Source organism: Trachurus japonicus, chromosome 5, assembly GCF_045865225.1.
Source record: "Trachurus japonicus isolate A0001 chromosome 5, Traja_1.0".
In the NCBI taxonomy this organism is placed as follows: Eukaryota; Metazoa; Chordata; class Actinopteri; order Carangiformes; family Carangidae; genus Trachurus; species Trachurus japonicus.
Genome location: NC_140911.1, coordinates 18,022,813 through 18,050,313, shown reverse-complemented (window position 1 = coordinate 18,050,313; position 27,501 = coordinate 18,022,813). Strand labels below are relative to the sequence as shown.

Genomic DNA, 27,501 nt, shown 5'->3' with positions numbered 1-27,501 from the left:
GATTCCGGTCGGTGCTGCCTGAACCTGTCCTCATCAGACTCAGCTGGATCATCAGGTGGCCGTTCATCGACTGCGCTCGCAGCCTGATCAAGCTGATCCCAGAGCAGCCGGGGATCGGGTTTCAGCACAGCGGTCAGCTCCGGGCCCTGCCTCTTCCTCTAACCCCCCATCACCACCACCCCTACCCCTCCCCGCAGCTGAGCATCAACACATCAACGTTTGGTCCTGTTTTCTCTCCCTGCGACCCCTCCCCCTTTCTATGTGCTCTCATGATAAATCCCTCCTGTGCCTACTACTGACAGGCAGAGTTGAAAGGCTTGGAAATCACGCAACTAGACACCAACACTGTGGTTTTTCCTGTTGATTGACTTGTCAGACGACAGTTTTTTTTCTTTCTTTCAGAGAAGCAACAGTCTGAGCCTCATCAGTCCCGGTGCGTCTCCTCCTCAGCGGCTTCACTTCATCTCTCTCTCTCTTTCTCTTTCTCTCTCTGCTTCTCTTCTCTTCTCATCTTTTTCTTTAACCCTCCCTACTTTTGCAGTTTTACTTTTGCTGTCGGTGTAGTCTCCAGCAGCAGCATGTTGGACCCGTCTTCCAGCGAGGAGGAAGGAGATGAAATACAGGAGGTTGAACGCAAAGAGGTGGTGGCTGCAGCCGCGGCGGCCCCGAAGAGCCTCGGAGGAGCGCGACTGTCACCGGGCCGAGCCGCCGACGGCCACGGTGGCGGAGGGCTTCAGCCCCGGGGCCGTGGGAGCGGCGGTGGTCGACCCTCCAGCCCCAGCCCGTCGGTGGGCAGCGATAAGGAGAAGGAGGACCTGGAGAAGATGCAAAGGGAGGAGGAGGAGAGGAAAAAGAGACTCCAGCTGTATGTGTTTGTGATGCGCTGCATCGCCTATCCTTTCAACGCAAAGCAACCTACTGACATGGCAAGGAGGCAGCAGAAGGTAAGATGACTGTTTAGAAACACCCAAAAACCTAAAGCCCAATGTGATTTAAGCACATGTCTCACTTCTGCAAGGCTTCTCCGAGATAGACTAGTACATGACACCAACTGTTGCTTCCGTAGCTGGTCGCACCGTGTGGCTGGGGTAGGATGCCTTATAGCCTATTGTCGAATATTCAAGAATGAAAAAATACATTTCACCTCACTCAACCCCACAGTCTGAGATCTGAGGAAAAACCCTCTCAATGTCTGTTGCACACTCCACATGGAGATCGTCACACCTTTATACTTTTATTAGAAAGGATGTATAATCGACCGTGATGGAGGAGGCGCAGTCTGAGATGATAATTACACCGCACACAGGCTACAGCCTCTAGAGAGGGAGATCGCAGCAACTCCACAACAGCCAGTGGATGTCTTTTGATTGAAAATAAAACCTCTTTGTTCTTTAATTCAACATCAAGAAATTGTGGGGGCAAAGCTGACTAAAAGGATTAAAAAGGTTTTTTTGAGTAGCAACATTCAAACTAAACAAAGGCATAGGAGGAGATAGTGTGTGTAGATCCATATTGTTCCCACCCATTGTAGTAGCTCCTGTATATGTGAGTTGCCTCTGGGCAGAGCAGCACAAGGCTGTTTCCTCCTGCTCAGTCTCAAGCTGAGCTCTCATTAAAAGCATCTCCTGCACGTGAGCAACAGCCTCTCTACACCTCTCTCCAGGGTGACATCTTGTGTCTGGGAGTAATGCTCCTCACACAGTTCATCAGCAGTGACGTGTTCCTCGTCGGACCTATATGGCCTTATAGTATGGGATGTCATAGACTGATGCATAGTTTTCATCAACTCTTCTAATCCTGAACAATCATATAGATATGATCCACAGCTGCTTGTGTAGGTGTATGCACAAAAACAAGCCTACTTGGTTGAAGGTTAAGGCTACAGATTGTGATTCCTTCCTCAACATTAGACATCTAATGCTGTCATGGTTACAAAAATAACATGAACATTTATGGAGAAAACAAACATTATAAACTGCTAGTATCACATGGGAATACTGTTCGTCCATCCACCACAAGATCCTTCTTACCTGGACTTTTTCTTGTCTTTCTATATTGCATCACTGCCCTTTTTCCTCAGCTCCTGTCCACTAGATGTCGCCTAGCGACAAAATGTAACTATGGGTCATTATAAGCTGCCGCACAGACGACCAGAGGGCTTGTTTGTTACAGGAGAACAGCTTTTCATGGTGCTGTCGGATGTGTTTTAAAGATGCAATGTGACCTTATCTGCATTGTGAAAGTAATGCGTCAGCAGGGGCGGCTGCATCCTGCATCAGTATCTATATAGGCTATGACGGCGACGACAGCAATGGGGCCGGTATCAGCACCGACGGCGTCATTGGCAACAAATTCACATCTGTAGCAGACAGTTGCTCTTCTCAACCAGAGTACCAGTAGCCACCGTGAATCCTACATAGTGTTGCTTTAATGCCAAGTTTCTGAATAATTGATGTGTGTGGAATGGGTCTTTGATATTTTTGCAGTGTTAACATAGAACCTAGACCTGCTGTATAAACAAACCACACATGAGCACCTACCTTTATACTGTATGGGAGATTTAACAAGTTGTGCATCGTTAAGCAGAATGAAGGGTTTGTGATGTTTTTGCATGGGCTTTGACAGAGTTGCATCTGTCCTTCTCATGATAAGCAGTAACACTAGCAGTGATAATCAACACAAGGAGACTGTGAATGGGGTTCACAGCGTTTATTTCCCCTCCAGCTCTGCACTTTTCCCTGTCTGTTCCCACAGACAGTATAATAACTTAGCACAACTCCAGAAGCAACCTGATTTTAAAAATGTCACTTGAAAGCACATTTATTTCACCAGAGTAACAGATGAACAGGGTGATAATGAAAGAAAAACCAATGCTTCTGTCTGTGTGTCATTTTGTCTGAAATGATTCAGTCAACACTGTTAGCTCAAGCAACTCTGTATTCATTCTGCTAATTAAAATAGTTTCCACAGCAGAAACCATACGTGAAATAAAAGAAATAGCAATAGAGGTTTTGTGTGAACTTGTGAAGGGAGACTCTATCCAATCACAGGTCTTTAAAGAGTGAAAAAGACGGATGGTATTGGCTGTTTTATAATTGCAAATGCATGTGTACATCCCCTCACATAAACACATTTGTGTCAGTATTGATGAAATGTTAAGGTTTTGAAACCATCAGGTTACATGCTGCTGACTTCATGTAGCTGTCACATCTTTGTGTGTTTCAGTGGTTGGTTCTGTTGGTAGATTTACAATGAAAATAGCAGCAGAGTGGCCACTTAGAGTCGAATGTTGATTATAGTTTAGCCTTCTGCTAACTGTAGCCTAAGGCTGTGTTGCTTGTGTGTGTGTGTGTGAAGTGTGTGCATGTACGTAGCTACCCGTGAAGGGAGGGGAGGGCTGCAGGAAGGCTCGAAAGCTGGATTTATCAAGTTTTGATCACAAGCATCATGTGCATGTGTTGTAAAGCTTTTAGTGGTTGTAATCAGAGCATTGTAATTAAAGTTAATGATTGTTATTACTTTATGAGCCTCAAGTAACACAATCTGTTTGCATCAGTGTACAGAGGAAAACATGGCACCCATCTTTACTAGAAAAGGATCACTCTCTTCTATTTTCATTTTCTCTGCAATTATATCACATTATATTGAACCATCGTTTTATAATCATTTAGAAAACAAGGGATGCCAAGGGATGATATAGATTATTTTTGTGTTTTGTTGTAGCAGCTGCTTCAGTGGTCAGTCAATCTGTTTAGCTCTGTAGTGAACTGGGGTCTCCAACAGGAGGCAGCACAACCAGATAAAAGCACTTCAACAAGCCATTGCGCAAAGCAACAAATCTCCTACAGTGAGGTACACAATGTGATAACTTGTGTTAATTTATGTAAATTAACAGAATTATTGACAAAATAATTAACAAAATATTGACTGAAAAGTATTAAGCTCCTCTATTTGACTAAACAGTGCAAATGGTCTGATGAATAAATGCAATATTATAACAGGACTTAAGGTCAGACACAGGCTGCATTTAGATTGTAGGTATTTTATTTTACCATCTGGTCTTGCAGATGGTGTTGTCACGGCAGCCTCACACACATGTTGTTTTGTATTGGTGGTCTGTCGCACACTATTCAGCACAGAACTTCCTCTCAGCCACAGACACCAGAGAGTTAACCTCAGGTGATCGCTTTAAGGTGACTGGTGACTACGAGCATCAATGTCTAAGTATCTACCAATCACATATTAAATATGAAATATAGACTGATTTTGATGTTATCTCCACACATGAACCCGGAAGTGACAAGCAAGACTTATTCATATGTGATCGAACCTGTTTAGTCGATAATAAATTAGAGGCAACATCAGACCTTTTGGTCAGGTCTCTTGCTATTTTGATATCTCCACTTTGAAACGGAAACAGTGTGTGGCCCATTTTTTCCTCACCATCATCCAAGGGTGCGCTCTAAACTGTGCAAACTGGACCCATTTGTTTAATCTGTGTTGCACCCATTCACAAGATATAGCATCATGTCTGGTTTGAGACACCAGTTTAATGTGTTCTTCGTTACACTTACTGATAGACCACAGAATTACACTGAATCCCATCAAACATGTGTAAAATGTATCTTTCAGTTTCAGTTTCTGGTTCTCCCTTCATTGATGGTGTGCTTTCTATCCTCTCTCCTCTCTCGCTGTGTTTTTTTGACAGCGTCGACAAGTAATTTAATTCAGTTTTATTCTTAGTTGAACCGTCAGTTCACCATAGCTGAGTCCAACCCACGCTGAGTCATGGTTAGAGGGGTTGTTGTAGAGGAAGATCAGCTGGCACATGTTAATCCATTAATAAGACCTTTGACAAAGGTTTCAATTGACTGTAACATGGCATAAAATGGTGCATGGGTCAAAATATCTTTTAGTCTCATTGGCTTCCTTGTTTCACTTGCCACATACAAGTTTTTCTTCCCTTGGCCCTCCTTCATTTGAAAACAAGACAAGGTGTAAACCTAGTATGGGTGTGGTGTAGATAAGCTTATAAAAACCTGATTTCATAACTTTACGACTGTCTGACTAAATCACCAAGCAATTGAAATAAATAAATAAATGGAAGATAAACACTGAGCTCTCAGCTGGATTTACTGAAAAATCATCACTCAAAAGATAGTTAGACAGGTTCTTTTTGCAGGCTGCAGCCTTCTGCCGTAGTCTTCTGCTCCTTATTACAGTTATAATTAGCGAGACAGAAAAATAAGACAGAGAGACAGTAAACAGACTCAACCCTGGCCTGCTGGAACAAGGTCCACCTGGTGATCCACTGAGGTGCCTCAAAACAGACTATATGTCATATTGTGTCTCTCACACTGCTCACAGCCTCCGTTCAGGATGGCGACTGTTTAGTGGTTATTTAGAGGCAGAGATGCAAGTGTTTATGTCTAATTGCCTCTGTTTGAAATGTAGAGTCAGTCATAGTGATTACTACAAAGAGTCATTTTGGATATCTCCGCTCTCTTCTCCCTCTCTCCTTCTCTCTGTGCTTGGTTTGTCTTATGATTCATTATTTCTTTGCCTCCTTAAGTGATAATGACACATGTAATGAAAGTAGTTTATTTGCTGTAAAGGAAGCGAGGCTCAGTGTATTGGAAGTCCTCTTCCTCTTCTGGGCAGATACAAAGCAGCGGGGAAACCAGAGTGACTCACATGACTGCAGCTTGACACTACAATGACCAGTGGTGGAAATATCTTTAGTAAGTTAGTCAGTGACATTCATGATTATAGGCCTGGCTGTCATTAGCACCTGTCACTCCTCGTATTTCCTGTATGCCTGTCAAACTAATGAATGAAGGCGAAAGTGTCCAAAAAAATAATGAAGAAGAAAAGGAGTAATGATTAACAGTTGGAGGTTGTACAGACATCTTCTTTAGAAGAGCAGTCCGTGGTCAAAATGCTTTTCGGGCCCTAGAGGATATAGGCTGTGTTACCCTAACTGCTGCAGGCTGACTGACCACGCTGTGTCCACGGTTTTATCACAGTCTTCACATCACTGTGAGGCTGCCAGGCAATCTGGCAGGACTTCAGGAAGTCACTACGACCTGATGCTGTTTGCCAAGAAATACTTCCAGTGTGTAACTCCCCGTAAATCCACCGTTTATCATTCTCACATTTCTGGTGGAGAGGTATTACAGCCTTTTAATGAGTTTAGTTTTTACAGGTACAGATGTGTTTTTGAACTTTGGCCAGAGCTAAGCAAGTGGTTTGTCCCTGCTTCTGTCTTTATGCCGAGTTAACATAAACAATGCTCCAGCTTTAACAGAGAAAGTGGTCTTGGTAGGTAAATATACATATTAGAGCTAAAACGTGATGAATAACTAGAGGTGTTCATTACAGTATGCATTCGCTGATATGGCTATAATCCATCCTCGTCATCACAGTGGACTTGTTTGCATAATGTGTTTCAATTTATCAAAGCTTGTTCAAAGCTTGAACATACCACCGAGAGTTAGCTGCTGGTATTTAATCACACAAACTGAGATGTCAACCTGACGTTTGACTCTACCAGGCAGCAGCCATGAAGACAGGTGATCACACAGCTCTGGGTTGATACATTCCTGCTCTTTCTCATGTCTAAGAGCAGTGGAGGGAATAGTGCTTTAGTGTGGGAGTCTTTACAGTCCTCACCTGGCTTCAGCTTGATTTATAACAGTATTTATATTGACAAAAATAACAAGGCTAGTTAAAATTTGTGTGCAGTGTTTCGATGCAGATTAGTAGGATTCAGTTAGTAATAGCAAAAACAAAAACACGACAAATTTCCAGCTCACCACAGTCCCCACAATGCATGAAAGAACATAACTGTGGTGACTGGAAGGCTGCAGTCTTATTATTTAGTAATAAGATAAAGCAAAACTTTCTTTGCTGTACTTATTAAGGTCCTGTAGAGAACAAGAGAAAAGCACAACATGGCCTCTGGTTGTGCACAATTCACATTTAGGTTTACAGTAGTTCTACCACTACAGTAGATACAGTGAGACTGGTGTATGTACAATGTGGTCTAAATCCAGATTTATGGATTTATGTTTCCCAGAATGCCTTTCAACAACTCCAAAAGATAAGAGGAATGTGATATATAACCTTACTCCAAAGGTATTTTTTTTGCAATTGTACATTGCTGTACTGCGGTGCTACTGTGGATATTGTCGGGTAAGTGTACTGAGAGCAGGTCGCTCACTGTTTTTAGTAACGCCCCTGTTGTTTTTTCTTTTGGTGTCAACATGTTATTTTGGTGTCATCATTTTACATTGCCTCTCTCCACTGTGTTTTCCCTATGAGACCCCCTCCTCCTCCCCTCCCTCTCCCCTGGGGAGTGCATGATGAAAGACACTGCTGAGGGATTTAGCTCCGCGTCCCCATGCATGATGTGTAGCAGAGCGATACATCAACTGGTTGTGAACTTTAAGAGCATGTTTGTGGACTCCACGGCGCAGTGGTAGAAAACATGTACATTCACGCAAACTTTAATTCTACTTTAAGATACTTTTACATATGATGCATATAAAGATTAAATGAACCAACAGTACGTAAAGTAGTCTAAACTAGCTTCACTTCAAGCAGACTATCAGATGACTAAAAATCTAAATACAATTTGGATTTAAGTGAAATTAGGTTCTACCCCTGTGGCAGGTTGGGGAGAGTGGGGTAATTTGTGCCATGGGGCAAGTAGTTCCACCCCTGTTATCTAGAAAACCATAGAAGAAGTTGGTCATGTGACCACATATTTTTGAAGGGGCATCCATTTCACTCATCCTATCAAGAAGGGAGACACATGGCTTGAGAGGAAAGCACATTTATGTTCAAAAAACAAGTTTTTGCCCTCCAAAGTAAAATTTCTATGATCAAGGTTTTTTGATTGCCGTGTTTGAACAATTATAGATAACTTTGAAAACAGTTCACACATGTTTTAGTGCTTTATTAAGCTACACCATGAGTCTATACAGTTAGCATGATGCCAGCTCAAAACAGCTGGGGAATCCTTTTTTTTCAAAATGCTGGGCTTGGGGTAATTTGTGCCAAAGGGCCTGGGTTAAGTTGTGCCAGTGGCAGTGCTGTCTGTGTATAGGAGAAACATGGCAGTGGGCAATGATTTGCTTGAAACTTAACATGTGTGATGAGGGACCGCCCCTGAACACACCTGCCCAGTCTGGTTGTGCTCGTAGCCTGGTGGATGAAGAAAACATTGCGTTTCTTTGCGCCACAGCCCCCAGCGTGCCTCAGGCCTCCGCCAGACTCTGAGTCTGTGCACAGACTTTTCTTTCAGTGTCTGTCTGGTGAAACCAAAGCTGAGTCTCACATCACAAAAGGTTGCCTGAAACGTGATGAGTAAGTTGTATTTACAGGTGTAGGCTACTTGATACCTTTAACCTGAGCTACACCACTAGACGTAACGTAAAAAACAACGACGGCGGACTTCCTTCAGGTCCCTCGGATACTGTGTCTGATACGCATCCATGCGGCATTGATTGGCTTACTGTACTGTATTTGTTCTGGCACGACTTCTCAAGTTTAGTTGAGTTATAATGTTTGGAGTTTGTTTACAGTGTGCAAGATCTCTTCTTCTCTGTTGTTGGTGTATTTGTGTTACAGCGCCACTACAGGCCTGGTGTATGTACTACACCACATTGAATTGTTTTTAGAAAGACACAGGAAGTGTATGGTTAATACTCACACTTGAATATTTGCTTATTGATCGCAAGTCATATCGTCATTACGATATTGAATGAACAGTGTCATTGCACATCACACATTTTGATGATATCGTGCAGTCCTGAATTCTGCAAAGCACTGCACCCACTCTGCAGAGACCAAACTATTTTGTCATACAGCCATTAGTAGTCCAGCAGTACTTAATAGGATTGTCATGGAGGCAGATGTAGCAACATTTCCTCAAAGGGCCTGGCTTCTTGGAGAACTCTCATCCTTGTGATAGTATGATGGTAGACAGAGTTGAGAAGGGTTCTTTTTGTTTCAGCAGGAGGGCAGTGGTCTAATACGCATATGGTAAGAACAATTTCATAACATGACATCCAGTCAATGTGTAAATGCCAGAGCATAAGTCTTGAAGCCTTTTCCGACCTCTTTTCGGAGCCTACAGTTATGGTTGGGTAACCCCTGGGGCAGGATGTGGATGGACCTCATGTGCCCTAAACACAAATCCAGAATCCTATAGTGTTTGGTTGGCCATTTTTGGTATGTTCTTTTCAAAGTTTAAAATGTCAAACAACTGTCAATGAAAAGCAAGAATAAAACAACATAAAGGCCACAGGCACACAGAACCAACACGGGACTTGCCCCTTTATTGTCTCAAATAAAAATTCACAAACTGTACATCCTACCTTCCTCAGGATTGCTACCTCTTGGCTGCAGGACCTTCCCCAGTGACACAGGAGCCTTAATGAAATGTAAATAGATGACTTATTTGAAAAGTCACCCCATGTACAGCTGTCTTGTGGGAGGAAATTAGCCGTAGAGACCAAACTGTTTTTTGAACCAAACTGTAAACATGTTTATTACTGCTCTAAAGTTGGACATTTAACATGAGAGCCTCTGGGGACTGACTCACCGTTGGAGACATGCTCTGGTGGCCAGTAGAGGAACTGCAGGTTTTACTACTTCCATGGTGGCTTTATTTTTTAGTTTCGACTGAACGAACAACATGGCTATCTAGCATGACAATCTTTGCCACTACCTAAGGCTTTACCCATTGGACTTCCCATCTCCAAACTCTTTGACTTTGTCTTTGAAGTCATTGTTTTTATCATTTCTGTTGCTGTTGTCAAGCAGCAGGGCTGAATCTGAAACATGAAACGACTCAGGTAGCACTGATGATGACAAACATTTAACATCAGTAATTCTGATTCATTCATCACTAACAAGAGAGGAAATTGACTCATCTTTAATTCAGCATGGAAAAAACATAATATTGAGTTCAGCCAGCTGCAGTGAGAGCAGAGACAAAACACTGAGAAGGCTCTTGAACGAGAACCATTCAAAAGCATGTCAACATCATAGTTCAGACACAATGTCGGAATCAGTGTGTGTGTGTGTGTGTGTGTGTTAGAGGAGGATATGGAGCAGGAGACAGAGAATGAAAGTCTAATCTGACATTTTGTGTTTAGTTCACACTCTCACACACATTTTACAGTCAGCTGGGAGGTGGGTGGTACTGCACTGGACTTGAGATGCTGTGGGCTGAAAGGAGATAAAGGCATGGCTGTTCCCCATTTGAGAGGTTTTTGGATGGTTCAGACATTTTTATGAAGACTCTCTAGGTCTTGGTAGAGCTGCCTTAAAGGCGTCAATAATCCCAGTGATGTGTTCAACTATGAAAACAACACAGACATATTATCTCCTAATAAAGTTGTTGGTGACTGTGTTAGCACATTTGCATGTCTAGCAGACACCCAGTAGACCTTGGTGTTGTGTTTAGGTCCAGTGTTCATTCTCTCTGTCTCTCTTTTAAGCTCAGTTTTTGTCTCCACCACCTCCTGGGGGAAATATCTGTCTTTTTAGCTTTCCCGTGTTTTGTTTTCCTGGGTGCACTGGAGTACAGGGAAGGAATGAGGGAATGAGGATGTTCATTCATCGTTTACCTGCTGGTTATTTGCTAAATGTTGTATAGTGATTATAGCAAAACAAAAAAAAAGGGAAAACTGCTGAAAACTGAACAGGGCTTAAACTCTGAAGCACCGAAGGGAGCTGCAGAGTCAGGGTTACGTTCTTTGTTTGACACCATCGTCTATTGTTACTTGACAAATATAGAGCAGTATGAAAACAGCAAACGTGTGAGTTTAACCAAATGGGGCCAGTTCATATTTCTTGGTTAAAGAACACTTTTGAAAATGAACTTTAGTCAGTCTCAGATAAATTGTGCTCTTTCTGTGACCTTTACAAGCAATTACCACGTGAACTGCATATGATATCAGTTTGTATTTGAATGAATTCGCACACAGCCAAAGCCAGCAAGATAGATTTCCAGGTTTACACATGAATTCATTTTTCAAAAAGGGGAATAGAACAGAAATGTGCTCAGACTGAGACCTACTGCAGGCAGATAGTGATTTACAGAAAGATGATTGTAACTGGAGGTCTGTAGCCTACTGTAAAACCAGACTGGTGGGATATCCAGGTCGTCTTTTGGCTCATCTCCTAGGTTACTTGAGATTATTTGTGGCCAGTCCTCCAACTCTTGTTTTTTCTAGTATCACACACTTTTAACTCTTAACAACTTCTCCTACCTGGTTCTGGTATACCTGTCCCTACAGTGCCATGGGTAGGCTACCAGATGTTGGTTGACATGGTTACACACTAAAGAACACACAGACCGCACTGCCAGCAGCATACCTGTCTCAGTTGCCATGGTTACTACAATAATGGTCATAGGTTGATTAGGTAGTAAAAGATTGTCATTCAGATTAAAAGTGCTTCATCAGCATTCAATAATCTTTGTTACAATTTAGAACACGGCTCTCTTGAATACTCGATTCTGATTGGTCAATCACCAATATTCTGCGGTGTTTATTTCTCGATAGACCACCGCTGAGCTGACCGTTGCTAGGGACTCCATAGCAACGGTCTAATTTTACATGAATAAAATCTTTTTTTATCATTATTTTGTGTTACATTATTGAATGATTTAGTTGTAGGCCGTGTTCTAAGCGGGATAATGTATAGTTGGTCGGTTGTTATGGAGAAATAAACCCCGACAGGTTGTATGAAACCCCTCCGCTTCGCGTCGGGGTTCCATACAACCTGTCGGGGTTTATTTCTCCATAACAACCTCCGAACTATACATTATCCCTTACATAAACTGCTGCAGGGCTCCACATGAACGTTTTCGCAGACCAACTTAACTTAGATGATTTAGTCGCAGGTTTTTAAAACGTAGCTTATTTCTTCATGACGGATCTCAGAGCTTCTTCTTCTTTAATCACAGTCAGCAAACATGTAACATATAGCCTAGACTTCTGTACTGAGCTACGTTAACATTCATGATGTTAACAATGACAGAACAAATACAAATTCTATTTTTTTATTGCAAAAAAAGGCTATAAGAATCATCAGTAATAAACCTTTCCTTGAGCCGACCAACTCACTATTTAGTCGCCTGAACATTTTGAAATTCAGGGACTTAGTTGATTACATTACAATACAAACCATGTACAAAGCAAAAAATAAACTTCTTCCTCAAGATATCCAGAATCTGTTTAAAATGAAGGATTCCAGTTATAACCTGAGAAGACCACTATTATTTGAGAAACCAAAGACTCAAACTACTGTAAAGAATCACTGTCTTTCTGTTAGAGGGGTTAACATCTGGAATAATTGTCCTGAAAATATTAAATTATGCTGTACTCTAGTCAGCTTTAAAAAACTTTATAAGAACAACATAATTTCTCGTTACAGTATGGAAAATTAAGTTCAATGATTTTGTACTATTTTGGGTTATGCGCTGTGTACAATTCTTTATTTTGTTGTGATCAGAAATTTAAGTGTACTGATTAATTTCAAATGTCTGTGATCTGATCCTATTGTATTAATGCGTATATATATATTATTTTATTTTATTTTATTTTAATTTTTTAAGGTAAAAGGGGTAAGGGTATATAAGCTTTGGCTTCAACCTACACCCTTTCGGTTATATAAGCTTGATATACCGAAATAAATAAATTCATTCATTCATTCATTCATTCATTCATGGTACTACTACTAATCTACTGAAAAACTGTTACTATCATGACAAAGTCGCAGAGCATTGGAGACGTCACGGTAACCATAGTAACTCACTTGCACACCTGGTTGCACCGTGGGAGAGAAGCAGCAGAATGGAAATAAATGGCAATAACAGATTCATGGATATTTCTCTCTCTTGCCCCAATGCTCTGAAGAACTCAGTGTTTCTCTCCCGTCTGTATCACGTAGTGACCTTAAACTCACCATGGAGCTAAACCATTTTACAGTGTTTAATTGTGCTATTCACGTTGTAGGAGACTGTGTGTGCTGCTCATCTGTCACTATAGGTTTAACAGCCAAATGGATGATGATCATGTGTGTGGAATTGTAAATCTAAAAAAATGTCACATACAGTATGTGACTCAATACTCACACCATATGATATTTTATATTTCCTGCAGGTATTAACTTTAATCATGCTTCCAGTCATCTTGACTTCCCACTGTCAGTCTGAAAAGGTAACCTAAAGAGAGCGAGACTAAGTTGAACCCTGGTTTCTTTCCCTAATCACACATTGTTGTAATTGTATTGTAACCCCAGTATGTGTCTGTGCAGACCTGCAGTCATATGAATTATGTTTAGCCGGGTGTAGCCAGTGAGGGATTTAAAACTGATCAATTGAATAAAATTATACTTGCCAAATTAATTGCTCACACCTGGGGAACACCGTGTGCTGCTTTCTCGACTGGAAAATGAAGAACAGTAATTATATTTTTTTAATAATTCATGTGATTGTGTTCAAAAATCTCAGTAATTATTTAGGTGAGTTATTATTACTGAGGGAAATGATTTGTAGTATAATAACCCAAAACCTGAATACCAGAAATTTTACAATTATTGACTGATAAGTTATAAAAGGGGGTGGCACGGTAGCAAAGCGGTTATCAATGTTGCCTCAAAACAAGAAGTTTCTGGGTTTGGTCCCTGGGCCTGAGGTTTTTCTGTGTAGAGTTTGCATGTTTTACAGCTTCCCCCCCACAGTCAAAAGACATATACAGTGAGTTGACTATCAACTCCCAATCGGGCCATGTCAGCTGTATATCAAATATAGATCATTTCTAATTCTGTTTCTTGTCAATATACATTTTTAGCTTTTTCTGTCAGAGCTTTGGCCCAAATCTTTGTATCTGTTTCTTTAACCTGCAGATGGATCATCCTGCTGAAATATGACACGTTCGCTCAATGCAGATACTCAGTGCTGGTTCTTATGTGGTTTTATTCATAGCTGCACTACTTTTCTGAACTTCAGACAGCTCCTTTGTTTCCTGTCTGTCCTGTTATTGGACAAACTGATTCATCCAGGTGTGCCTGACCTCAGTAGTCACAACAACAATAACCAGACACACCTGGATTAATCAGTTTGTCCAATAATATGGCAGACAGGAAACAAAGGAGCTGTCTGAAGTTCAGAAAAGTAGTGCAGCTGTGCATAAAGCCAACTGTTAAGAGAACCAGGAGCCACATCAGCCTTTTCTGACTGTGACTCACAGCTACGGCAGATATTTAGATTCAGCTGGTTCCAGTGGTTCAAAACATTTATCTTTCATTCACTGATTTGTCTGTGATACTGTTTTACATCACGGAGGTCTTCAGACCACTTCTATTTTTGTAGATTTTGTTTTGTTGCAGTTTGATACTAAAATAATTTCCTTTATCTGTCAGCTCTCCATCACAAAATAGTGGGAATAGAATTTTAGATTTTTTTTTTTGCAAATGTAGCTAATAAATGTCACATTAACAAAAATATTCAGACACTTTGCTAGGCCAAAACCTGCACCTTTACATTTGATGTTGACAAAAGCCTCATCAGTTTGTCTTTGAGTTGCAGTGGAAGTTTGTAAAGAAGTTCAGACATGCATACACTGTATGTATGGACAAATTGAAAACATGCTTCCACCTTTGCACAGGCATATAAAGTCAGTGCAGATGTAAGTTCATCAGTAGATCACTGACATGTGACATGAGGACTATGACTTACTAATAGTGTGGTCACTGAGGAGTTTCTTCCTGAACCCCAGTGAAGCTGTGTTGATGCTGCTACCTGATGTTTGTGTCTAATGATACATCTCTGTAATTAAACATGGCCCCATGAGACCTCAGCTTCACTGTTAATAAACTACTTCCATCGTATACACATGATTAGACTGAGGATGAGCTTTATTGCTGTGTCCTACAGACACCTTCACAAATAAATTAATCATAGTGAGAATGAAAATGAAGCATTTCTAAATGGCTGAAATGGTTATTTTTAAACAAACTCATACAAAGTGTTGTGTGTGTATATCATTTCCAGAATATTTTAAGGTTTAGGGTTCAGTAATAAACTTAATGATAAAAACTTAGTAAAATTCACAGTTCACACCCTTATTTTCTCTCAGTAACAAGAGCACTAAGACAAACTCTTAATTGGACAGCTAATGATTTGTAGTTTCTTTCTTTTAATTACATCTTTCTTTTTCTTTCTTTTACTTCTTTTTTTTTTTTAAATTGCTTCTTTCTTATAATCAGGCCATGGAGGATTGGTGCACCCAGGTGAAACTCTCCATGCAGTAACACAATCATGCCATCTGTTTGCTTGTTTTCTGCTCCACAATAGAGGCTGTGATGAATCCAGTCCCTTTCCCTGCTCGGTTGCTCAGCTCCTCATTTTCCTTCACTTCTAATTGTGCTTCTGTCAGTTTTTAGAAGTACGGCTTCGGCCTTAAAGGGGACATAGACGGATTTGATATTGTGAACAAAGTTGTATGAAGCTGTTTGTGTGTGATGTCTGATTAATGTATCAGTCTGATGACAACCAGTTACATTACAGTACAAAACAGTTAATGGGCAAGTTGCATTCTGCGTAGACCAGGGTTGCCCACATTTTTTACGGCTTGCGAGCTACTTTTAAAATAACCAGGTCAAAATAATCTACCTACATTTAAAAAATGCTTAACATACTGTAGCCCAGGGGTACTCAAATACATTTGTCGAAGGGCCAGAAATTTTCTTAACAGACACCTTGGGGGCCGCACATTCAAATAGGCCTAGATTGAAATTAAATTCACCTTTTTCGTCTAATAATTTATTTTTATTTTACTTGTAAGCACATAATTTTTATTTATACACTTCATGGTGTTTTGTATGATATAAAATGAAAAATCTTGACATTATCATATCATTTACATATCATGCTGGAGCTTTACACTGCTGACTTGTATCCTCAGACATGCCGTGATTTTCAGCTTAAATATGACCTGACCATCACAGGACATGTCTGACTCTGTTCTGAGGATACAAGTCATTGGTCCTGAAATGTGTGTTTCTCTTCGTCTTTCCACACATGGGCTTTTCAAACGAGGCAGAGCTCAGTGGGAAACAGTAGGAGACACAGGCCGATGGAACCGGGACACAACAGCGGGGGAAGCAGGTCGTGCAGCTGTGCGCCGCAGATGTGCACGGAAAAACAATTGCGTCTCATCAAATGCGCGCGGCTACGGCTGTTGAGTTGTGAGCGTGCATGACGCGCGGCTACATTGAATGGGTTTGAGCGCGCGCAAAAGACGCTTCATCTGAACGGCCCCCCATGCATGATGCACACACAGTTGAACCAAGACGGCGGTGAAAATCACCCACGGTCTCTGCAGACAGGCAGGGAAAACCCTGCAGTCCAGCCCGCTCCCCAAACACTCGCGCATGGTGATTTGGGTTCGTCGGCGTTTCTGTATCCCAGTGCAGCGCCTCACAGGCACACACAAACGCTCCGCACGTGTTTACATGTCCCAGCGCTTTGACTTACAGGCGCACGGAGCCCGAGAAATACAGTATACAGTAATATGTAAACTAGTAGAACTCAGTCGCGGGTCTGATTGGAAGGTTCGGCGGGCCGGATGCGGCCCGCGGGCCGCCTATTGAGTACCGCTGCTGTAGCCTATATTTATTTATATATACAGCACACAGAGAAATAGAACAGCATGGTATGTAGGCTACACAGTAAATTATAGGCTATAACACAATATACTGATATTCAGAGAGTAATGTAACCCTTGGTATTACCAGAGACGTTCTAATATTGAGTCTAGAAGGACTTTGGTATTACTCATTATGACGGCAGTAATGCACACATAGGTGACAAACAGTAATGTAACCATCAGTAGCCTATTGCCCACAAGGTAGTCTCGCTCGCCAGACCCTCCTCCAGAGAAGAAGGTGACAGGAGTAACTGGAATATTCAATACATCTGGTCACTACTCTTACGACTTCCACTGAATGAAGTGAGCCAGGGGTGCATAGTCGGTCAGTAGCTGCATGTCCAGCTGTACCTACAGCAGAAATAAACATGTTAACAGCCTGGTTACAGGCTGGTTAAAGCCTGATCTGATCTCTAGTGCTCTAATATCCTCCAATGACAACCGTATGGGGAAGAAGTTTTTATACGACTCACCTGTTTACATTTCATAAAGGCTTAAAGGTGTACAGAAATGGCCGTTTGTCCTGTTTGTCGCGCCGAGTTGTCACGAGCTGCAACACCAGTTTACCCGAGTGAGGAAAACGAATTTGATTGGTCGTTATCGAGTGGGCGGGATATTCAAAGCTTGGGGCGAGACCGAGCTCCGTGTGTGTGTGTGTGTCTCAGACGTTTGAGTGACGGATGACGGATCCAATATCAGTGGCTGATGAATCATGCGCAGGCTGAGTCTGACGTATAATCCGTGCGCCTGCATTATCCAATGCGAAAAAAAAAAACCACTCAATTGGATTTACTCAAAAATAGAATTTTGCACAAAGTTTGAGATGAGTTATTACACTAATTTTATGACCCAGAGTGGGCTTAAATTCAATTTTCTTTTCTGTACACCTTTAAAGAATGATTGGTTCGGAGACTGCTTTTAGTGACCCGCATGCACCTCTTTGTTCGTTTTTGGATAAGCTGGGAGTTAGAGGCGGGGTCAAGTTCTCATTCTAACCATAGATAGATATATCTATGATTCTAACTTTAGATATTTGCGGGAGAAAATCACGTAAACAAGCACGAGATTAGACGTGAGATCAGGACGACGTTTGTTGCCGGAAGAGACTGTCTGTAACACAGTGAAGCAGACATCACAGAAGGGACAACACGGCTGAGTGAGTTATGCAGTTTGAGAACAACGAGGACTGGGTTCATTTCGATGGGCGCCTCTATCAGTTTGAGACCGAGTTACCGAAGACAAGATGAAGGAAATGGAGGAGAAAAGTGAAAGAGGGAGAGCTGCTGGTGGGTGGAGGATATGTGCTGGACCTGGGGGAATCAAGTGGTCAGTGTGGTGGTCACTGCCTGCCAGTGAATATTTGTGCTGCCAGTCGGCTTCGGACGTGTGTTGTCAGTGCCTGGACGTTATGCTGGACACGGAAAGTTGCTGCATAACGTATAACGGGAGGAGAGTGGGTGAGTTGTTTTCATCTCTTTTCAGTAGAAACCAGGCTAAGCTAACAGATGTTTGATGCCTCGTATTATGGGCTGGGACCCTGTTTGTACTGTTGATGATGTTTGATGCTGTTGTTCTTCTGAGCATTATTTGTGGCTATGAGTGGCTTTTTGATCGGTTTGCGTGTGGATAAATAGACTGAGTTATGGTGCGGTCTTTGCTTGCTACAACTAGAGAAGCTAGCGGTTTGCAGACTTCATCTCTCGAGGGGGGTTGTGTCACGGTGTGTTGGACCATGGGTTAAACTTAGCTGACTGCTGCATTGGGAAGCCTGACTGATCACATCAATGACAGAGGACATCTCTTGCACTTGTCTTTAAATTGTAACCAAGTAGAAAGTGTGTGTCTGAAGCTGTCTAAAGATTTCTGAGCCAGACGGATATTTGCAGTGATCCAGACATGATGAAACAAAGGCTCCAGAGTCTTTAAATCTGCAGGTCATAACTTTATCTCATGAACTGAACTAAAGTGAACCAGGGCAGTACCTGAAAAAACAGAAAATATTGAGGAGCTGAGGAATTACATACCCCCTGTGGTCTCTAGTAGGCTAATTCAACTCATACTGCTGTCATACTGTGAGAGACTTGAACATTGTGTAAACTGGACCCATCAGCCTCATCCCAATCAGATATGTGAGTCCCCTTGAAGGTCCCAATACTCCAAATTTGATCCTTAAAGGGTAGGATCACATGTTTTCAGATCAATCTTAAAGCAGCGCCCACACTTGCTTTTGAGCACTGCTCACATTGGCCACAAAGAGGATTCCCACTAAAGCTTGGTGATGGGCGACAAAATCCACAAATCATGTTCTTTGCTAAAAATGAAACTGGAAGCTTCAACAGTTGGATTTGGACAAACAAAGTTGTTGTTTTGATTCGTTTCAGTATAAAATTCATTATGTGAGCTTTAGAAAACATCTGTACGTGCACTGTGAACTGTGGATTGTGTCTGTCCATCATTGTGTCACTCTATAGAAAACCCACTGTTCATGCTTTAAATGGCTCTCTTCATTTGCATCATCCCTATGTTCATATCATACGGCAAAGATCACAAAGATATTTTTTTAGAAGTCACTGAACACACACAAACACTCTTGATTTTAAGGCGATGTCTCAGTGAGTGAACTAACTCTGCTTTCAGTTAACGCTGTGTGCGTGGCGTGCACGTATGCGTGTGTTCTTTTTCTTTGAAGTGATTAAGTTAGCCAGGCCACCGGTATCCCCATGCTTCTAGAAGAACACACTAATTAGTGATGAAATTAACTGATTGCCTCTCATCATTCCTAACGAGGACTCTCACCCGTGTCATGTCAGGCAGAAAGGAAGGAAGCCATGAAGACACATCTGAGACAACAACAACCAGCTCCAGCTGTGAACAGACTTTTCCCCAACACTAACAAGTTCTCACTGCTTTCAGTTCGCCTGGTAACACAAAACCAGGCAGGAGGGAAACCTTTCTGAATTATGTCACCAAAGGTTCTCTCTCTGTGTGTGTGTGTGTGTGTGTGTGTGTGTGTGTGTGTGTTTTGTAGAGACAGTTCAATAGTATCTGCATAATTCATGAGGACAGCATGTAGGCTGCTAATGATGATGAAAACCTTGTCAGATGGCCTGCTGTGTTCATGTAAAAATGCACACCTACGCAGCCGCCACACACACACACACACACACACACACACACACACACACACACACACCTACATCTACATCCACCACGTGCTTCACTGTACGGTGGTCCTTTGACACATCCACTTATATAAAGCAATGAGTGCTGTGTAATTAGGCATGGGTGAGTCATCATACCAATCTAATCTATTGAGACTTTAATATCATACTCATCATCACAGCCTGCAAGGCCACAGGGCAATTAGCATGGGGCCTTTTAAACTGTCGACCAAAACTCTCCTGTAATGTCAAGTACAGAAAATGACATTATTACCAAGTCTAATAATGGTAACATTCAGCATGAATACAGTCAGTCCCCGTTGTAGCTACATGTTCTGTGATGAATTTATCATCCACATGCACATTGTCATTAAAATCAGCAACTCCTCTCAGACTTAGATCCCAAGTAAATTGTACTCAAGCTGTTTTGGCTGCAGAATAAACCTAACTGTGTGTATGTGTTTAAAAAAAAAAAATCCATTTGACAACATGGCTCTTTGTTGGATTTGGCAGATTCATGTGGCAGGGGAGGCTCCATACGTTCAGCAGAAGAAGTGTTTCTTATAAGTATGACAGAAAGAAAAGAAAGTCAGCTCAGAGGAAACCTTCACCAAATGACAAAGTGGATCTGTCAGTAGATATAAAATGAAATTTGAAATTTTATTCATACTCCTACTTAAATTCATAGGTCTTCACCAGATGTGTTTTAACTGCAAAAAAAACCAAAACAACAACTCTGCTACTGTGAATATCCTGTTTAACGTGGCTTTCACACATATAAATACAAAATAAAAGAGATCAACCCCCTCTGATTGAGAAACATGGATGTGGCCCTGTGCCCGGCCCACCACCTTCTTTCAAGTGTGCCATGTGAAAGAGCACAGAGCATCAAGATGTTCAGAGGAGGAAACGTCAGAGACCCAGTCACATGTTTGATTCTCAGTCAGATTCAGACTCAGATTACAGTAGGAGTCTGCTGAGACCAGAGACCAGCAGGCGGAGCAGTTTTATTTGTTTTGTGGCAGACAGTGTTAGTGTTAGCTCTAATGCTAACTCTTTGGCTCTCTGTGCTGACAAGGTGTCAGGTTTAATTAGCCCCGCCCTCCCAAGTTGATCGGATTGGTTCCTTAAAGCAGAAGTAAGCGATATATTTGTGTTAATATAAGTCTTAAATAGTTATATCTTCCGACAGCAATCACTTACATAGAGTGTTTGGACTGAAACACGGGTCTGTCAGTCCCTCTGCTCTGCTCTGAGCCGAGGAGAAAACTTTTCTCGTATCCTACAAGTTTTATCCAATGAGGAGAGAGAACGGCATGCAGGGCTGTGTGTGCAGCCAAGGGATGCGCGTGAATGTGGTGACGTAGGGACGAGGACTGTTATGGTGCGTTCAAGGCAACCCGTAACTCGTGTATTTCCGACCTGTGAAGTGGTACCAGTTCGATCTGGTACGAGTTCACGGGTCAGAAGTTACGAGTGGCCGTTATAGTGACTTTCACCGGTAAAACAGGTCGGAGAAACACGAGTGGGTTGCCTGGAACGCTACAAAGTCATAAGTCGTGACTTGAAGCTGTAATTTACGGTTTCAAAAGCCTGCCTGGAACGCAGCATTAGCCAAAACGACGGGATCGCTTACTTCTGCTTTAATGTGAGGAGGAGGTCTTTAAAAATATTGAGGTTTGGGAATATCCTGTGCTAATGCAACATAATGTACAGTACTAATACTAGTGCAACACCACAATCGCACTCATCGCTCTGTTCTAAAGTTTTCTTGTGGTCTAGCTGTATAAACACCAATGTCTCTGACTGACTAATGCAATGCATAGGTCAGCCAGAGTGTTGTCTGTAATTTAGCATGATTGTGATTGTCATTGCGATTAAAATGTGTTTTAAATTGTGGTAGCTTATGGCTGCATGTGAACTTTGCTAATATCTGATCAACTTGAAGCACGGGGAGCAAAAGCAGTGAACTCATCCTCTTCTCTTCTGAACCTTCTTCTGAGCACTGAACACTTTTTTTTTTGAGTTTTTGGACTAAACATTTTGCCTCATGAATAAATTGATGCATGAGTCAATTGATGCAGAACAGAGAGTTTGAGATGTTATAGTTTCTTATCTGGTGTGTGATCATGCTCCAGCAGCACCTGCTCTATGAGGATTTCTAATAGTTCTGGCCATCAGGTGACAAAGACGCTATTGTAGCCATATTAACTGTAAACTGAAACTGAAATTAACCACACCCATGACTGTCAGTTACATACTGCCCAGTTTTCATCCTGCTCTTTGAATAAATCAATTTACTGTAAACCACACACACACAAAAACATTTTACCTCTAACAAATCTAAATGTTGAGAAAATAACTGATGTTCATTCACACAGGTTCCCCAATTACAGAGATATTAGGTTTATATTTGGCGTCTTAGGGCATATTAACATTCAGATACGTTATTTCTGATATGGAGCATTCTGAATGGAGATAATAGCCACATGTTGATGTGGATGTGGCCTCTGTGTTATATTCTAAAATAAATAAAACCGTGGAAAAACACCAGAAGGTACATTTAAAGTGTGTCAGGACTGGCTCCTTTTCCTGACAAAGCAAACGCGGAGAGGGGAAGGTGCCGACAATAATCACGTTTATTTATAACAATAAGCAACAATCAGTAGTGGAGGATATCAGTGGTGAGTGCGGGTGCATGGATGGATATGTAGGTGTTGTCTTTGCATTAAAACCAAGAGGGCAGATGCAGCGGGGGAGCTGCAGGACGCCAGGCCATGGATGGAATGAGGGAGAGGGAGACGGCGATCTCCACCCGGCTTTTAGGGACGTAGCCACGCCCCCCTACAGCACGCACACCTGAGTCCCATGAGCAATCCTGAGGGAAGGAGAGACAGAGAGCGAGAGGGGAGCCGCACACACACACACACTCACACAGACACACAACCACCTGGGGTTGTCACACCCCCCCCCTTAAGACGGGACCCCAAAGGGGAACCGGCACAATAAACCCCCAAGCTAGTAAGGGTGGCAGGACCAGCTACATGTTACCCATTTACAGTTGTAACCATACTCTAAATAACATGAATTACATGAACAATTCCCACTACAAAACCCAACCCAACTCACCCAGCCATCCCAGAACTCTGCAACCTGGTACCGGGGAAGCCTATTTAAGAGTTTGAAAGGATGAAGGAGCAGGAGTGTGAAAGCGGGGATAAAGTTACATGTCATCATACATACATACAAGATTAACAATGCACAACTGACTGTCTAGAGGTATGATTCTCGCTTCGGGTGCGAGAGGTCCCAGGTTCAAATCCCGGACGAGCCCCCATTTGTCAGGACTGGCTCCTTTTCCTGACAAAGCAAACGCGGAGAGGGGAAGGTGCCGACAATAATCACGTTTATTTATAACAATAAGCAACAATCAGTAGTGGAGGATATCAGTGGTGAGTGCGGGTGCATGGATGGATATGTAGGTGTTGTCTTTGCATTAAAACCAAGAGGGCAGATGCAGCGGGGGAGCTGCAGGACGCCAGGCCATGGATGGAATGAGGGAGAGGGAGACGGCGATCTCCACCCGGCTTTTAGGGACGTAGCCACGCCCCCCTACAGCACGCACACCTGAGTCCCATGAGCAATCCTGAGGGAAGGAGAGACAGAGAGCGAGAGGGGAGCCGCACACACACTCACACAGACACACAACCACCTGGGGTTGTCACAAGTGACACACCGCTATAGTTTCCCTGTGGCAGACCCACAAAGATGCAGAAACAATAATCGTTTTACGTTGGATTGAGTCTCCCACAGTTAACAACAACATCATACCAAAATACTTATAGCCTGTATATGAAGCCTGTTTTACATAAATCCTGTTCATGAGGAAATTATTTTGACTTCAAAACTGCAGCCTGGAGATCACATGCACGTCAGAAACAGACGCCATTACAGCCGAGGTGTAAAGATGCATCTGATGGAACTGTGTTGGATGAACTGAAGCGCTGGCCGTGGCGAGCAGCCGGCTGGTGAGAAGTCTAGAAAGCAGAAGACTGGCTGACAGATTTCCATGATGTCTGTGACTATGTTTACTGATTACTCCTTGGGTAAATCCCTGATCCGTCAGTGCTAGATTAGTGAAAGCTATCTAAATCAAGGGCTCCACTCAACTGTCTGTCACATTAGCAGCACAAGTAACTCAGTTACATTTCCACTAAATGGGAGATGTACGGGACTTTTTCCTGTGAGAACAAAGAACATTATTGTGTTAGAAAGGACCTTTGACAAATGTGGATATATAGTCCTGGGTGAGGGATCCCTCCTCTGTTGCTCACCCTGAGGTTTCTCCAATTTTTCTTTCTCCAGTATTTCCTCAGTGGATGTGATGGCTGTTTGCAAAAACGGGCTATACAAATAAAATTGCCTTGCCTAGTTTCACTTGATTTAAAAACAGTCCTTAACTTTTGCATTATTTTCTTCATGTTGAATTGGCTTTAACATTCATGCAATAAGGCAGAGGACATAGGTGTGTGTGTGTGTGTGTGTGTGTGTGTGTGTGTGTGTGTGTGTGTGGAAGCACTCTTACCCTGATGAGCACTTTCTGTGTGTGGTGTGTAATCTGGGATTATCCACTGGTCTGATGTTATGTCACCACCCGTAGGTCAAGCATGTCCGGGGGGTGGGGGGTGGGGGGCGCTGCTGTACAGTTGTAATGTAAACATGATGCTGCTGTGAGTGTTTTGCCTGGTGACGCTCAAACCCCAGAGCTGAGATGTTTGATTCTGTGTGATCCAGATGTGATGTGCTGACACTAAAAAGCTGCGATTTCTTCTTCATGCTGTATAAATGTAGTTGCTTGTTTAATGAGCCTGTTTCAAAGGAACTCCCCATCTTAACACAGTTGAGTTATCAAGGGCAATGGAACGGGTTTGGTTTGATAGATAAGATTGGATACAACGGATGGGAGGAGATATGATCCACTACGTCAGGACCTTCTGGACACAATGATAAGTTTGACATGAGCTGTTTTTCTCCTGATGCACTATAACAACTCCATAGTCCCAGTTCTGTTAAATTCTGAGCTTTGTGGTGTGTGGTTGTCCCACTGAGAATACAAATGTACCACCATTCTGTGAGGAAAAAATGAAACGAGACATGACATTTTTTATCTAATACTTCAATCTCCAGATGAGGCCACACATTGGAGTTAGTACAGTTCAGGACTAGTTGGGTGCTAGAGAATGATGATAGAATTAAAGCAGAAGTAAGTGATATTTTTGTGTTAATATAGGTCTTAAATAGTTATATCTTCCGATAGCAATCACTTACATAGAGTGTTTGGACCGAAACACGGGTCTGTCAGTCACTCTGCTCTGCTCTGAGCCGAGGAGAAAACTTTTCTCGTATCCTACAAGTTTTATCCAATGAGGAGAGAGAACGGCATGCAGGGCTGTGTGTGCAGCCAAGGGATGCGCCTGAATGTGGTGACGTAGGGACGAGGACCAATAGATCCATGACGAGGGCGGGGGCTGCTAACTCCATCGGCTGACAAGACGTTATGGTGCGTTCAGGGCAACCCGTAACTTGTGTTTTTCCGACCTGTGAAGTGGTACCAGTTCGATCTGGTACGAGTTCACGGGTCAGAAGTTACGAGTGGCCGTTATAGTGACTTTCACCGGTAAAACAGGTCGGAGAAACACGAGTGGGTTGCCTGGAACGCTACAAAGTTGTAAGTCGTGACTTGAAGCTGTAATTTACGGTTTCAAAAGCCTGCCTGGAACGCAGCATTAGCCAAAACCACCGGATCGCTTACTTCTGCTTTAACATAAAGAGAAAAAAAAATGAAAGTATCAATGTGTCGGATGACAACATAAATTGGGATTGCTGTCGCAGTACAACCAAATACATCTGAGTGTCCTCAGTAAAGATGGCCTCAGACAGAACCATCTTTGCCTGAACATAGATGCTGGGGAAATAATGCCTTGACTTAAAATTGTGGACAAATATTAGACTGCGGATATTGACTGAATCAAAGTATGTGACAAAGTGAATTTGCTCCAAAAATACCTCCCTGCTGCCAGGCTGTGATCTCAGCTGTGTGTACGAGCCAGGTCCAGATCCAGCTCCACTCCAGCAGCCACACTGGCTGGAGCAATTACTGGGAGATAGATAGCACCTGCTGAGAGAGACATGTAACACACACACACACACACACACACACACACACACACACACGTCACACACGTCACACACACACACACACACACACTCGGCAGTGTTATCTTGGTTCTCCAGCACCCAGATGGCAGCCGTAGCGACTGGTCATCGTCCACTCATGCCAGACTCTCCGCCGACACGCTGCTCTGCTGTCCGCGTGGAAAATTAGAATTTCAGATTTTCAGACATCTCCTGAAGGCAGAACAGAAGATGGCTCTAGTCTACGTAGATGATGTAACATAGCCCCCCCCCCCACCCCCCTTTGATATGTTAAATAACCACGTTAAAATGCTTTATTCAAATACTTCTAGAGCGCTCAGTAATTAGCCCCCTCCTCTCATGTGCTCTGATGTTACTCTGACACAAAGATGTGGCCTCTTTATTTTTGCGTCCAGAAACCAGAGACAGTTAAAGTCAGACCACCACCTCGAGGATGGAGGATGTTCCTAAAGACAATGTAAATCATTTTTCGAGCAAAGAACAACAGCCTTCCAGCTTGTATCCTTCAGTTATTTAAATTAAGAAAAGGAAACTATAATTTAAGAGGGTTATTGATTTTTGAAATGTGTAAAGTGAGAACTAATATAAAATACAAATGTCAAAGTCTTAGGAGTTAAAATGTGGAATAAGCTCAGTGGTGAGTTGAAGACATGTAGTTCTTTGTTGAGTTTTAAGAAAGCCTTGAAATGTAAAATAATGAAAAATTATGAAATACAGTAATGATTACTTTCATCGTATTATTTTGGACTGCTGACATTTTAGGTAATTTAATTTCATAGAGTGTAAAGGAGGAGAGGCAAATATAAGCCTTGGGCTTCAGCCTATTCCCTTTTCGGTCACTGTATGATATTTTCTTTTTTTGTGTGTGTGTGTGTGTGTGGTTGCAATTGTGTATAATATGTTTTGGCTAAACTGTTCACACAAAATGGTTGATTTTGATGTTGGTGTTGTATGACCGAAATAAACAAATTTCAATTCAAAATTCAAAAAAATCACAGATAATCAACCAACTCCTTTTACTCAACCTTGATGTAGGAGTAAAACTTAATGCAGTGCTCTAATGTGGCGCCCCAGCCTTTCCAATTAAAGTTGCTCACTTACTGCATATGGTGAAAAGGTTTGCCAGGCTTCCATGTATCTGGGTCCACTGTGCATGATAAGCCTTCTGTACAGCCCGGCTGATGTTGGAGCCAGAGTGCTTCTGGGAAATTCTGTTTTTTAAAAGCCAGTAAAGACAGATACTACACATTTCACCGTGCATAGCAGTAGCATAGTGTTGTTAAAAACATCCCATCCCGGTATTGATAAATGATGTGAAGTCTGCAACACACAGGTAGTCAATATTATGTTGCTTGTCTGGATTTTAATGAATTTATATTAGATACATTTTCTCA

At 42.2% G+C, this 27,501-nt stretch overlaps 1 protein-coding gene across 6 annotated transcripts in view; it reads left to right on the top strand.

Annotated features, from left to right (window-relative positions):
* Positions 1-27,501, top strand: part of cadpsa (Ca2+-dependent activator protein for secretion a) — a 147,189-nt gene continuing 119,688 nt past the window's right edge. For 5 of the 6 annotated variants that reach the window (XM_085776589.1, XM_085776587.1, XM_085776586.1 and 2 more), the window contains exon 1: positions 288-944. In XM_085776589.1, the coding sequence (XP_085632715.1) occupies positions 579-944 (366 nt within the window). In that variant the 5' untranslated portion in view covers positions 288-578. Of the gene's footprint in view, positions 945-27,501 lie in introns of all 6 variants that reach the window. The other variant, XM_085776588.1, reaches the window with a different exon arrangement.